Source organism: Ascaphus truei, chromosome 1 (genome assembly GCF_040206685.1).
Source record: "Ascaphus truei isolate aAscTru1 chromosome 1, aAscTru1.hap1, whole genome shotgun sequence".
NCBI lineage: Eukaryota > Metazoa > Chordata > Amphibia > Anura > Ascaphidae > Ascaphus > Ascaphus truei.
Window position 1 is genome coordinate 548273781 of NC_134483.1, and position 13555 is coordinate 548287335.

The following is a 13555-nucleotide window of genomic DNA, read 5'->3' on the forward strand; positions in this document are numbered from 1 at the left end:
TATTGCATCGGATAGAATTAATGGGTATCAGCTCCGGAGACTCCTGGCTTCAATCCGATGCAGGAAAAATGCATTTTTTATTCTAAGTCCTGCTCTCAGATCCCATCTCGCCACTTTAGTGCCGGCGAGATGAATCTTTGATAAACCCGCAATTCCAGAGCTGATATTATCTCATCTGAGCTACTAGAATAGCTACAAAAACAAGCTCCATAAAGTCTTTACTACTGCATTCTTGATCAAGGCTGTTCTCTCATATCCTATAGTACAATAATCAGAAGGAATTGGGTTTTCTGATGGGTTTATAACAACTTATAAATGAACCTGTTATTAACAAATCTGCCAATCTGATAGGTACAGAATTTTATACGAGGAGTTCGATTCAAGGATCCCACTGGGGAGGATGTATATTTCAATGAGAATGGAGAAATGGCCACACTGTATCACATTATAAACCGGTTTGTTTTAGCCAATGGGACCTTCTTGGTGAGACATGTTGGAAGCTTCAATACATCAGCTCCTGAAGGAGAGCAGCTCATCATCAATCAGAGTGACATCATGTGGAAGCATAACCTCAGTCAGGTCAGTCACCACATAAACTGTAACCAACCATCTTCAACTCAGGAAATTCCCCCATTCTCCTAGTATGTAATAATGATATATTATAGTGTGTGTGTTGTGTGTGAGTGTGTGTGAGTGTGTGTGAGTGTGTGTCTGTGTGTGTGTGTTTGTCTCTGTGTGTGTTTTTGTCTCTGTGTGTTGTTTGTATCTGTGTGTGTGTTTGTCTCTGTGTGTGTGTTGTGTGTGAGTGTGTGTGAGTGTGTGAGTGTGTGTGAGTGTGTGTGAGTGTGTGTCTCTGTGTGTGTGTCTCTGTGTCTGTGTGTTTGTCTCTGTGTGTGTGTGTGTGTGTGTGTGTGTGTGTCTCTGTGTGTGTGTGTGTTTGTCTCTGTGTGTGTTTATGTCTCTGTGTGTGTGTGTGTTTGTCTCTGTGTGTGTGTTTGTCTCTGTGTGTGTGTTTGTCTCTTTGTGTGTGTTTATCTCAGTGTCTCAGTGTCTCAGTGTCTCTGTATCTCTGTGTCTGTGTGTCTCTGTGTCTCTGTGTCTGTGTGCCTGTGTGCGTGTGCGTGTGTGCGTGTGTGTGCTTGTGCGTGTGTGTTTGTCTCTGTGTGTGTGTCTCTGTGTGAGTGTGCGTGTTTTTGTGTAGGTCTGTGTGTGTGTCTGTGTATGTGTGTGCCTGTGTACGTGTGTGTGCTTGTGCGTGTGCGTGTTTGGTGTGTGTGTTTAATATATTAAGATTAGAAACTGTCCAGATTATTGCTAACTTTCTAGTAGAAAAGCTGGAGATATGCAATGTTGATGATTCAATCATTCGACTATACTGTGAGAATGCCGGAGTTTGGAACTATAAATGCCAATGCTAAATCACCACCTTCTCTATCAATATCCTGGCAGCTGCTCTCACAAAATCTGTGATCGTATTCCATATACAGTCACAGGAAGGGTTAATGATATCATTTCATTCAAATCTCCTTCAACATAGTTATTCTTCATTTATAGTAATGACACACAATATTATAAAACAATATTAAAAGGTAAAGTGATTACGCAGTCAACAAAGATTTACAGAATTCTGAGCCACAAATCCTTTTATAAGGGAGCAAGCCCAAGGAACCTCCCTATGCTGAGCCACAAATCCTTCTATAAGGGAGCAAACCCAAGGAACCTCCCTATGCTGAGCCACAAATTCTTTTATAAGGGAGCAAACCCAAGGAACCTCCCTATGCTGAGCCACAAATCCTTCTATAAAGGGAGCAAACCCAAGGAACCTCCCTATGCTGAGCCACAAATCCTTTTATAAGGGAGAAAACCCAAGGAACCTCCCTATGCTGAGCCAAAAATCCTTTTATAAGGGAGCAAACCCAAGGAACCTCCCTATGCTGAGCCACAAATCCTTCTATAAGGCAGCAAACACAAGGAACCTCCCTATGCTGAGCCACAAATCCTTCTATAAAGGGAGCAAACCCAAGGAACCTCCCTATGCTGAGCCACAAATCCTTCTATAAGGGAGCAAACCCAAGGAACCTCCCTATGCTGAACCACAAATCCTTCTATAAAGGGAGCAAGCCCACGGAACCTCCCTATGCTGAACCACAAATCCTTCTATAAAGGGAGCAAACCCATGGAACCTCCCTATGCTGAACCACAAATCCTTCTATAAGGGAGCAAACCCAAGGGAGCTCCCTATGCTGAGCCACAAATCCTTCTATAAAGGGAGCAAGCCAAAGGAACCTCCCTATGCTGAGCCACAAATCCTTCTATAAAGGGAGCAAACCCAAGGAACCTCCCTATGCCGAGTCACAAATCCTTCTATAAAGGGAGCAAGCCCAAGGAACCTCCCTATGCTAAGTCATAAATCCTTCTATAAGGGAGCAAACCCAAGGAACCTCTCTATGCCGAGTCACAAATCCTTCTATAAGGGAGCAAACCCAAGGAACCTCCCTATGCTAAGTCACAAATCCTTCTATAAGGGAGCAAACCCAAGGAACCTCTCAATGCTGAGTCACAAATCCTTCTATAAGGGAGCAAACCCAAGGAACCTCCCTATGCTGAGCCACAAAACCTTCTATAAGGGAGCAAGCCCAAGGAACCTCCGTATGCTGAGCCAGAAATCCTTCTATAAAGGGAGCAAGCCCAAGGAACCTTCCTATGCTGAGTCACAAATCCATCTATAAGGGAGCAAGCCCAAGGAACCTCCCTATGCTGAACAACAAATCCTTCTATAAAGGGAGCAAGCCCAAGGAACCTCCCTATGCTGAGTCACAAATCCTTCTATAAGGGAGCAAGCCCAAGGAACCTCCCTATGCTGAACCACAAATCCTTCTATAAGGGAGCAAGCCCAAGGAACCTCACTATGCTGAGTCACAAATTTTTCAATAAAGGGAGCAAACCCAAGGAACCTCCCTATGCTGAACCACAAATCCTTCTATAAAAGGAGCAAGCCCAAGGAACCTCCCTATGCTGAGCCACAAATCCTTCTATAAAGGGAGCAAACCCAAGGAACCTCCCTATGCTGAGTCACAAATCCTTCTATAAGGGAGCAAACCCAAGGAACCTCCCTATGCTAAGTCACAAATCCTTCTATAAAGGGAGCAAACCCAAGGAACCTCCCTATGCTGAGCCACAAATCCTTCTATAAAGGGAGCAAGCCCAAGGAACCTCCCTATGCTGAGTCACAAATCCTTCTATATAAGGGAGCAAACCCAAGGAACCTCCCTATGCTGAGCCACAAATCCTTCTATAAAGAGAGCAAGCCCAAGGAACCTCCCTATGCTGAGCCACAAATCCTTCTATAACGGCAGCAAGCCCAAGGAACCTCCCTATGCTGAGCCACAAATCCTTCTATAAAGGGAGCAAACCCAAGGAACCTCTCTATGCTGAGTCACAAATCCTTCTATAAGGGAGCAAACCCAAGGAACCTCCCTATGCTAAGTCACAAATCCTTCTATAAAGGGAGAAAACCCAAGGAACCTCCCTATGCTGAGCCACAAATCCTTCTATAAAGAGAGCAAACCCAAGGAACCTCCCTATGCTGAATCACAAATCCTTCTATAAAGGGAGCAAGCCCAAGGAATCTCCCTATGCTGAGCCACAAACCCTTCTATAAAGGGAGCAAACCCAAGGAACCTCCCTATACTGAGTCACAAATCTGTCTATACGGGAGCAAACCCAAGGAACCTCCCTATGCTGAACCACAAATCCTTCTATAAGGGAGAAAACCCAAGGAACCTCCCTATGCTGAGTCACAAATCCTTCTATAAGGGAGAAAACCCAAGGAACCTCCCTATGCTAAGTCAGAAATCATTCTATAAAGGGAGCAAACCCAAGGAACCTCCCTATGCTGAGCCACAAATCCTTCTATAAAGGGAGCAAGCCCAAGGAACCTCCCTATGCTGAGTCACAAATCCTTCTATAAGGGAGCAAACCCAAGGAACCTCCCTATGCTGAGCCACAAATCCTTCTATAAGGGAGCAAACCCAAGGAACCTCCCTATGCTGAACCACAAATCATTCTATAAGGGAGCAAACCCAAGGAACCTCCCTATGCTGAGCCACAAATCCTTCTATAAGGGAGCAAGCCCAAGGAACCTCCCTATGCTGAGCCACAAATCCTTCTATAAAGGGAGCAAGCCCAAGGAACCTCACTATGCTGAGTCACAAATCCTTCTATAAGGGAGCAAACCCAAGGAACCTCCCTATGCTGAACCACAAATCCTTCAATAAGGGAGCAAGCCCAAGGAACCTCCATATGCTGAGAAGGAAATCCTTCTATAAAGGGAGCAAGCCCAAGGAACCTCCCTATGCTGAGCCAGAAATCCTTCTATAAAGAGAGCAAACGCAAGGAACCTCCCTATGCTGAGTCACAAATCCTTCTATAAAGGGAGCAATCCCAAGGAACCTCCCTATGCTGAGCCAGAAATCCTTCTATAAAGGGAGCAAACCCACGGAACCTCCCTATGCTGAGCCACAAATCCTTCTATAAGGGAGCAAACCCAAGGAACCTCCCTATGCTGAGCCACAAATCCTTCTATAAAGGGAGCAAGCCCAAGGAACCTCCCTATGCTGAGCCACAAATCCTTCTATAAGGGAGCAAACCCATGGAACCTCCCTATGCTGAGCCACAAATCCTTCTATAAGGGAGCAAGCCCAAGGAACCTCCCTATGCTGAGCCACAAATCCTTCTATAAAGGGAGCAAGCCCACGGAACCTCTCTATGCTGAGCCACAAATCCTTCTATAAAGGGAGCAAGCCCAAGGAACCTCCCTATGCTGAACCACAAATCCTTCTATAAAGGGAGCAAACCCAAGTAACCTCCCTATGCTGAGCCACAAATCCTTCTATAAAGGGAGAAAACCCAAGGAACCTCCCTATGCTGAGCCACAAATCCTTCTATAAAGGGAGCAACCCCAAGGAACCTCCCTATGCTGAGCCACAAATCCTTCTATAAAGGGAGCAACCCCAAGGAACCTACCTATGCTGAGTCACAAATCCTTCTATAAGGGAGCAAACCCAAGGAACCTCCCTATACTGAACCACAAATCCTTCTATAAAGGGAGCAAGCCAAAGGAACCGACATATGCTGAGTCACAAATCCTTCAATAAGGGAGCAAACCCAAGGAACCTCCCTATGCTGAACCACAAATCCTTCTATAAGGGAGCAAGCCCAAGGAACCTCCCTATGCTGAGAAGGAAATCCTTCTATAAAGGGAGCAAGCCCAAGGAACCTCCCTATGCTGAACCACAAATCCTTCAATAAGGGAGCAAGCCCAAGGAACCTCCATATGCTGAGAAGGAAATCCTTCTATAAAGGGAGCAAGCCCAAGGAACCTCCCTATGCTGAGCCAGAAATCCTTCTATAAAGAGAGCAAACGCAAGGAACCTCCCTATGCTGAGTCACAAATCCTTCTATAAAGGGAGCAATCCCAAGGAACCTCCCTATGCTGAGCCAGAAATCCTTCTATAAAGGGAGCAAACCCACGGAACCTCCCTATGCTGAGCCACAAATCCTTCTATAAGGGAGCAAACCCAAGGAACCTCCCTATGCTGAGCCACAAATCCTTCTATAAAGGGAGCAAGCCCAAGGAACCTCCCTATGCTGAGCCACAAATCCTTCTATAAGGGAGCAAACCCATGGAACCTCCCTATGCTGAGCCACAAATCCTTCTATAAGGGAGCAAGCCCAAGGAACCTCCCTATGCTGAGCCACAAATCCTTCTATAAAGGGAGCAAGCCCACGGAACCTCTCTATGCTGAGCCGCAAATCCTTCTATAAAGGGAGCAAGCCCAAGGAACCTCCCTATGCTGAACCACAAATCCTTCTATAAAGGGAGCAAACCCAAGTAACCTCCCTATGCTGAGCCACAAATCCTTCTATAAAGGGAGAAAACCCAAGGAACCTCCCTATGCTGAGCCACAAATCCTTCTATAAAGGGAGCAACCCCAAGGAACCTCCCTATGCTGAGCCACAAATCCTTCTATAAAGGGAGCAACCCCAAGGAACCTACCTATGCTGAGTCACAAATCCTTCTATAAGGGAGCAAACCCAAGGAACCTCCCTATACTGAACCACAAATCCTTCTATAAAGGGAGCAAGCCAAAGGAACCGACATATGCTGAGTCACAAATCCTTCAATAAGGGAGCAAACCCAAGGAACCTCCCTATGCTGAACCACAAATCCTTCTATAAGGGAGCAAGCCCAAGGAACCTCCCTATGCTGAGAAGGAAATCCTTCTATAAAGGGAGCAAGCCCAAGGAACCTCCCTATGCTGAGCCAGAAATCCTTCTATAAAGGGAGCAAACCCAAGGTACCTTCCTATGCTGAGCCACAAATCCTTCTATAAGGGAGCAAACCCAAGGAACCTCCCTATGCTGAGCCACAAATCCTTCTATAAAGGGAGCAAGCCCAAGGAACCTCCCTATGCTGAGTCACACATCATTCTATAAAGGGAGCAAGCCCAAGGAACCTCCCTATGCTGAGCCACAACTCCTTCTATAAAGGGAGAAAGCCCAACGAACCTCCCTATGCTGAGTCACAAATCCTACTATAAAGGGAGCAAACCCAAGGAACCTCCCTATGCTGAACCACAAATCCTTCTATAAAGGGAGAAAGCCCAAGGATCCTCTCTATGCTGAGCCACAAATCCTTCTATAAAGGGAGCAAGCCCAAGGAACCTCCCTATGCTGAGTCACAAATCCTTCTATAAGGGAGCAAGCCCAAGGAACCTCCCTATGCTGAGCCAGAAATCCTTCTATAAAGGGAGCAAATCCAAGTAACCTCCCTATGCTGAGCCACAAATCCTTCTATAAAGGGAGCAAACCCAAGGAACCTCCCTATGCTGAGCCAGAAATCCTTCTATAAAGGGAGCAACCCCAAGGAACCTCCCTATGCTGAGCCACAAATCCTTCTATAAAGGGAGCAAACCCAAGGAACCTCCCTATGCTGAGTCACAAATCCTTCTATAAAGGGAGCAACCCCAAGGAACCTCCCTATGCTGAGCCACAAATCCTTCTATAAAGGGAGCAAGCCCAAGGAACCTCCCTATGCCGAGTCACAAATCCTTCTATAAAGGGAGCAAGCCCAAGGAACCTTCCTATGCTGAGCCACAAATCCTACTATAAAGGCAGCAAGCCCAAGGAACCTCCCTACGCTGAGCCACAAATCCTTCTATAAAGGGAGCAAACCAAGGAACCTCCCTATGCCGAGTCACAAATCTTCTATAAAGGGAGCAAACCCAAGGAACCTCCCTATGCTGAGTCACAAATCCTTCTATAAAGGGAGCAAGCCCAAAGAACCTCCCTATGCTGAACCACAAATCCTTCTATAAAGGGAGCAAGTTTGTTTAACTAACTTTAATCCCAATCATTTTTACACATTGTGGCATTAACATTGCATTACTTTAATCTCATAACTCTGGATAGCCCTGGTTTTATGGACTGGAGAACCTGGAATCATACATAGTACTGTACATAGAAAATAGAAGAAAAAAGCGCCCAATCCTAGTGCATTACTCTGCAAAAAATGGTTTAATTCCCAATAAAAGGCTCATAAAATGAACTCACAAACATAAAAGATAAAAAAGCATTGTATGAGTAATACTCATGCTCCAAAGGATCTGTAAGCGCTGCTGCTCTGCTACTCTGCTCCGTGACACCACTGCATCCAGTACAGCCCTCGTGTATCTCTGCCAGCAGGAACGCACGTCATCAGGCTCCTCACAGTATTCTTTCCCCGGGAACACACCTCCAGATAGTTTAGGTTCCCACCGGGGACAGTGTTTGCGGCGGAACGAACAGATGACGTCACGCCGTGCACGGAAATGGCAAGCCGGAGAATGTCAGGCAGAACTCATAAATAAACGCTGCAGGAATCCACATCATGCCTGGCCCTACGCGTTTCAACAGCTAAACTGTTTTCATCCCCTGCCAGGTGTGCTGTGGATTCCTTCAGCGTTGATTTATGAGTTCTGCCTGACATTCTCCTGCAGAGACACACGAGGGCTGTACTGGATGCGGTGGTGTCACGGAGCAGAGTAGCAGAGCAGCAGCGCTTACAGATCCTTTGGAGCATGAGTATTACTCATACAATGCTTTTTTATCTTTTATGTTTGTGAGTTCATTTTATGAGCCTTTTATTGGGAATTAAACCATTTTTTGCACAGTAATGCACTAGGATTGGGTGCTTTTTTCTTCTATTTTCTATGCAGGTGGAGAGGGAGGTCGTTGTGCCCTTTAAAGAAGCAGCCTTTTTCCTGTCAGTGCTTTTCTGTTTCTTGCATTTTTTGGACTTCATTTGGACTTCAAAGGATTTGTGACAAAAGTTTGTTATTGGGTCCACAGCACATCTTTTTATAACTATATATGCATTTGGTGAACGTATTGATTGCACAGTTAAATATTATTATTGTCATTTAGGATTTTTATATATTTATACATTTTCTGATCATTTATTATTATACTATTGCTGTCACACCATACCCAAGCGCAGTCCTTTTCTGTATATATTTGTGGATAGTACTGTACATGTCTGAAAAGCAAAGAATAGATCTGACTCTTGAGATCATAGCAGATACAATCGTAAATCTTAAAATTCATTAGGCTGTGCAATTTAATTTCCTACCCACAGGAAAAATATATACTTAGACAAGACAAATGTAATAGCTAGATGGGTTCTAACATAGGTATATTCCTTCATTCACATCTTCAAATATAGTCATGATTCTGTTACTAAAAAAATAATGATAAATACCAACACAAACCCATTGGTTATTTTTAAATGAAGAGGATGCTGTTCGCACAGGCTCCTAAACACACAGACAGATAAGTATCGACTTGTGCATTTGGGAATATATTCTGATCATATAATTGTATTTGCAAAACATTTGTTTATTTTCACATTTGTTATAGATTCCTCGCTCTCAATGTTCGGAAAACTGCTTTCCTGGCTATAGAAAAGTCTCGCGGAGAGGACAGCCAGCCTGCTGCTATGACTGCATAAGATGCTCAATGGGAGAGATTTCCAATCAATCTGGTGCACAAGCTTTCTATGTACTTAATACTGCATGGGGAGACGCAGCTGGTCCTCCTGTAGAATATACAGATGTAGCAAGTGGTATTGCAAACTGTGGTGCACATCCGTAGGTTTAATGGTGCCACAGCCCCACCTCCTGCTCACGTGCCACTGATTCAAAACAATGGCCACTTCTTCCAATGGCACATCATGTATGTCCCGCTGAAGTGCACTATGGGTTGCAATAATGTCCGCTGCATCTGTAGTTGTAAAATAGTATTCATTTTGAAGAAAGCAACTTGTTCATATGTTGTGGCCAAGGTAGAAAAAGGAGCCCCAATGCACATCCAATATGTCAAATTATTTCGTTAATGTCTATATGGGTTTTTTTCTTCTCATAAGTATGGGTCATTTAGTTCAATATTTTGGCCCACATTTGTCAAATCTTCAACAACGTGAAGGTACCATCCCCCTCATCAGGTTCCTGCCCCCTCATCAGGTTCGTACCCCCTCATCAGGTTCCTACCCCCTCATCAGGTTTCTACCCCCTCATCAGGGTCCTACCCCCTCATCAGGTTCCTACCCTCTCATCAGGTTCCTTACCCCTCATCAGGGTCATACCCCCTCATCATGTTCCTATCCCCTCATCAGGGTCCTTCCCCCTCATCAGGATCCTACACCATCATCAGGTTCCTACACTACCAATGCTACACTGTGTCCTTTGTATTTTCTCCACAGCATAGAGATTAGAGGAAGAAAACAACGATATCGTCAGTAGTACGAGATGCGGGGCATGTATTCAAAGCCTAAGGGGTTAACACTTAGGAGCACTATAGCCTGGATACATCAACATTCGGTATTATTTGCCAAATAAATGTATTATTTTTATGGTGCAATACATCAACGTTGCAACACCATTATTCTTTACCACGACTTTAAAAATATCGAGATAGGCATCAAAATGACTAAATTCTATATATCCAGTTCAGATATGTATAACTATTTTTTTATCACCTACAAATATATTAATATTCAACTATACTACCTACCCCCTTCGCTATCTCAATGGCTAGCAAAGTTTTACCATTAAGGCAATTAAGGGGTTAACCTCTACCATCACCCTTGTGGCATATACTCCCAGACCCCCCCCCCCCCCCAACAAACCTAAATCCCGCACCCCTCTAGACTAATGACCAATAGTCATATTAGTCAAATGTTAATTTTGGCCAATCCAAATAAGAAAAAAGATGTACTGTATTAAAAAATGCATTGCAACCATAAAGCCATTGATTATCACTGGGGCTACCTATACCTTCTTAATGGGGACCTACAGTAGATACACACATTGGCAATAAATGATGACCTGTAAAAAAAATTGTGCTACTTACCCCACTGAGAATTATGGCCATTCTCATCTTCAGGGCTGAAGTCTCTCGGAGGAAATCCAATGGACAATGCCCAACTATAAAAAAACAACCCATAAAGATAAATCCGAGGCCCGATGGTCATCCCAAATTTTTTATATAATAATATTACAGATGCATTTTAACGTTCCTCCTTTTTTACCTTTTACAACAGACAGTGAATCTTGCCAGAAGTGTCCAGATGATCAGTGGCCAAATGAGAAGAAGAACAAATGTGTTCTGAAAAGCACTGAATTTCTATCCTACAAAAGGGATCCGAAAGCTGCGATCTTCTCTGTTATTTCTGTTTTATTTTCTATTATAACTGCTATTATCTTGCGCATCTTCATTTTACTCCGGGACACTCCCATTGTCAAAGCCAATAATCACAACCTCAGTTTAATCCTCCTCGTCTCCATCATGCTGAGCTTCCTCTGTGTGTTCTTGTTCCTTGGTCGTCCTGTGGATATAACCTGCATGCTGAGACAAACCTCTTTTGGAATTATCTTCTCCATAGCGGTCTCTTCTGTGCTGGCCAAGACTATCATGGTTTGCATTGCTTTCAAAGCCACCAAACCTGGTAACACCTGGAAAAAATGGATGGGAGTCAAAATATCCAACTGTGTGGTCTTTATTTGTTCGTTTATTCAAGTTTTAATTAGTGTTAGTTGGTTGGCTATTTCTCCCCCCTTCCAGGAGCTTAACACACACTCTTATCCTGGAAAGATCATTATTCAGTGTAATGAAGGCTCTGTTGTTGCCTTTTACACTGTCCTGGGTTACCTGGGATTCCTTGCAGCTGCGAGTTTCATTGTAGCTTTCCTCGCTAGGAAATTACCTGACAGTTTTAATGAAGCCAAGTACATCACCTTCAGCATGCTGGTGTTCTGCAGTGTGTGGGTCTCTGTTATACCAGCATATTTGAGTGTTATGGGGAAGAACATGGTTATTGTAGAGATTTTTGCCATATTATCATCAAGTGCAGGAATTTTGTCCTGTATATTCTTTCCAAAGTGCTACATTATGTTGCTGAGACCGGATTTAAACACAAAAAGTTATTTATTTAGAAAGGCTAACATCTAAAATTATTGCTGCTACTTATATGTGTTGAAAGGTAGTAATGGAAATGTATTTTTTTTTTTTTTCAACTTTAAATTTTTTATTGGAAAAATACATATACAGCCATTATTCCACAGCCCATTATCGTCTTTCCAAATTTAGTAAACATATAACATATTGCCTCTGAGACTCAACCATTTGAGGCTGTACATACAGGACTAGACAAACTAGACAGGGAAACAGGGGAAGAGGGTGGGGGAGGGGGGGGGTGGATGGCCAGGCAAAATCGTGTCTTTTTCTTTGTGTCTCGGCCCTAATGATAGGCCAAAACCAAGGAGTTTATATGTGGCGGGTCCTCCTATGGGTTCTTTTTAGTATTAGAGTTATCTTATCTTGGGGCCGTGTAAAGGTCTGTTCTCCGCGCGTCACTATGTCTTTTTGTCTAATCTGACCTCAAAGGAGAACGCATTTATTTTAATTAGTGCAGGATTGAGGTGGCCTCCACTCCGGGGATGTCTGCCTGGGTCAACCATGGATCCCAGACTTTTAGAAAGTTTGTGCCGGTGTCATTAACTAAACTCGTTAATTGTTCCATCCGGCAGACGTGCCAAATTCTGTTTTTGATCTTTGGGATAATTGGTACCTCCTGCTGTTTCCATAGTGCTGCGATCTCGCATCTTGTGGCAGTGGCGAAATGCGCGATTAATTTATGCGACGCATTCGATATACCCTGGATCCGCCTGCCCAAGAGGAACAGCCACGGGTCCAAGGGGATCTCTAAATCGTGAATCCGCTGAATCCAGTCTCTGATTTGTTCCCAAATAGGGGCCACTTTAGTGCAAGACCACAGCATATGTCGGAGATCTGCAGGCTCCCCACACTGTTTAGGGCAGAGAGGGGAGTAGCCTTTTACAAATTTCGCTAGGCGCGTCGGAGTGTAGTACCATCTCATAAGGACTTTATATGCGTTCTCCTTTAATGTGGTGCAGATTGAGCTTTTTGCTGCCGCCTTAATAATTTCGTCCCATTCATCGTCCTCTAAAGTCTCGCCTAGATCGGATTCCCAGTGTCTCATATAACTCAGTCTGTTGTCTAGAGGCGACTTCTGACAGACCACTTCCCTGTACATTCTAGATGTGAGTCCCCTTGTGTCCGTAGCTCTAGAACACAGCTGCTCAAAATTTGTTCGCGCCGGTCGAATTGGCGTCTTATTGTAGAAATTTCTGATCTGGAGGTACCTAAAAAATTCGCTGTTTGGGATATTCTTAGAGGATTTAATTTGCTCAAATGATTGTATGGTCTTTCTGCTCTCCAGATCTAGTAGTCGGGACAATCCATTTTGTGTCCATTTTAGAAAGTTTTTGCTATTCAGGCCCGGAGCGAAATCTGCGTTACCCACTATTGGTGTCATTAGCGATGTTTTGGTGGTCAGATTATATTTGAATTTCGTGGCCCCCCAGACTTTTAACGAATTGACCATGGTCTGTGTTAGGTTGTTCATCTTGCGTACCCCGGTATTGGGTAGCCAGATTAAATTGTGGAGTTCAATTGGTGCACAACAACTTTTCTCCAATTCGACCCATCTCCGTAAGCTTGGGTCTGTGTGCCATTGGAAAATCTGCCCTAATTGGGCTGCTTTATAGTAGGCCAACAAGCAGGGCACCGCTAATCCTCCGCCTGTTGTAGGACGTTTTAATATTCCTTTCTTGATTCTTGGGTTTTTCCCGTTCCAGATAAATTTCATAATTTTTGACTGGAGGGAGAGGATGTCTGCCTGTACTAAAGGAATAGGGAGGCTCTGGAAGAGATATAACATCTTTGGGAGGAGATTCATTTTCACGCTATGTATCCTCCCAATCCATGATATGCTCCCTTTCATCCAGGTTCGTAGATCCTCCCCCAGCGTCTTTATGATCTTGGGGAAATTTGCATTATATAGTGTTTTGTACTCCCTTGTGAGATACACCCCTAAATATTTGATGGCGGAGGGTTGCCATTTGAATTGAAAATTGAGGTCAATCAGTTTTTCGAC

General features: G+C 44.1%; 1 protein-coding gene across 1 annotated transcript in view; it reads left to right on the forward strand.

Annotated features, from left to right (window-relative positions):
* The window catches only part of LOC142465907 (vomeronasal type-2 receptor 26-like), a 59043-nt gene extending 47496 nt beyond the window's left edge, over positions 1 to 11547 (forward strand). The window contains exons 4-6 of the mRNA XM_075570386.1: positions 352 to 579; positions 8959 to 9082; positions 10640 to 11547. Of these exons, the coding sequence (XP_075426501.1) occupies positions 352 to 579; positions 8959 to 9082; positions 10640 to 11547 (1260 nt within the window). The remainder of the gene's footprint in view (positions 1 to 351; positions 580 to 8958; positions 9083 to 10639) is intronic.
* Positions 11548 to 13555: the final 2008 nt, after the last annotated feature.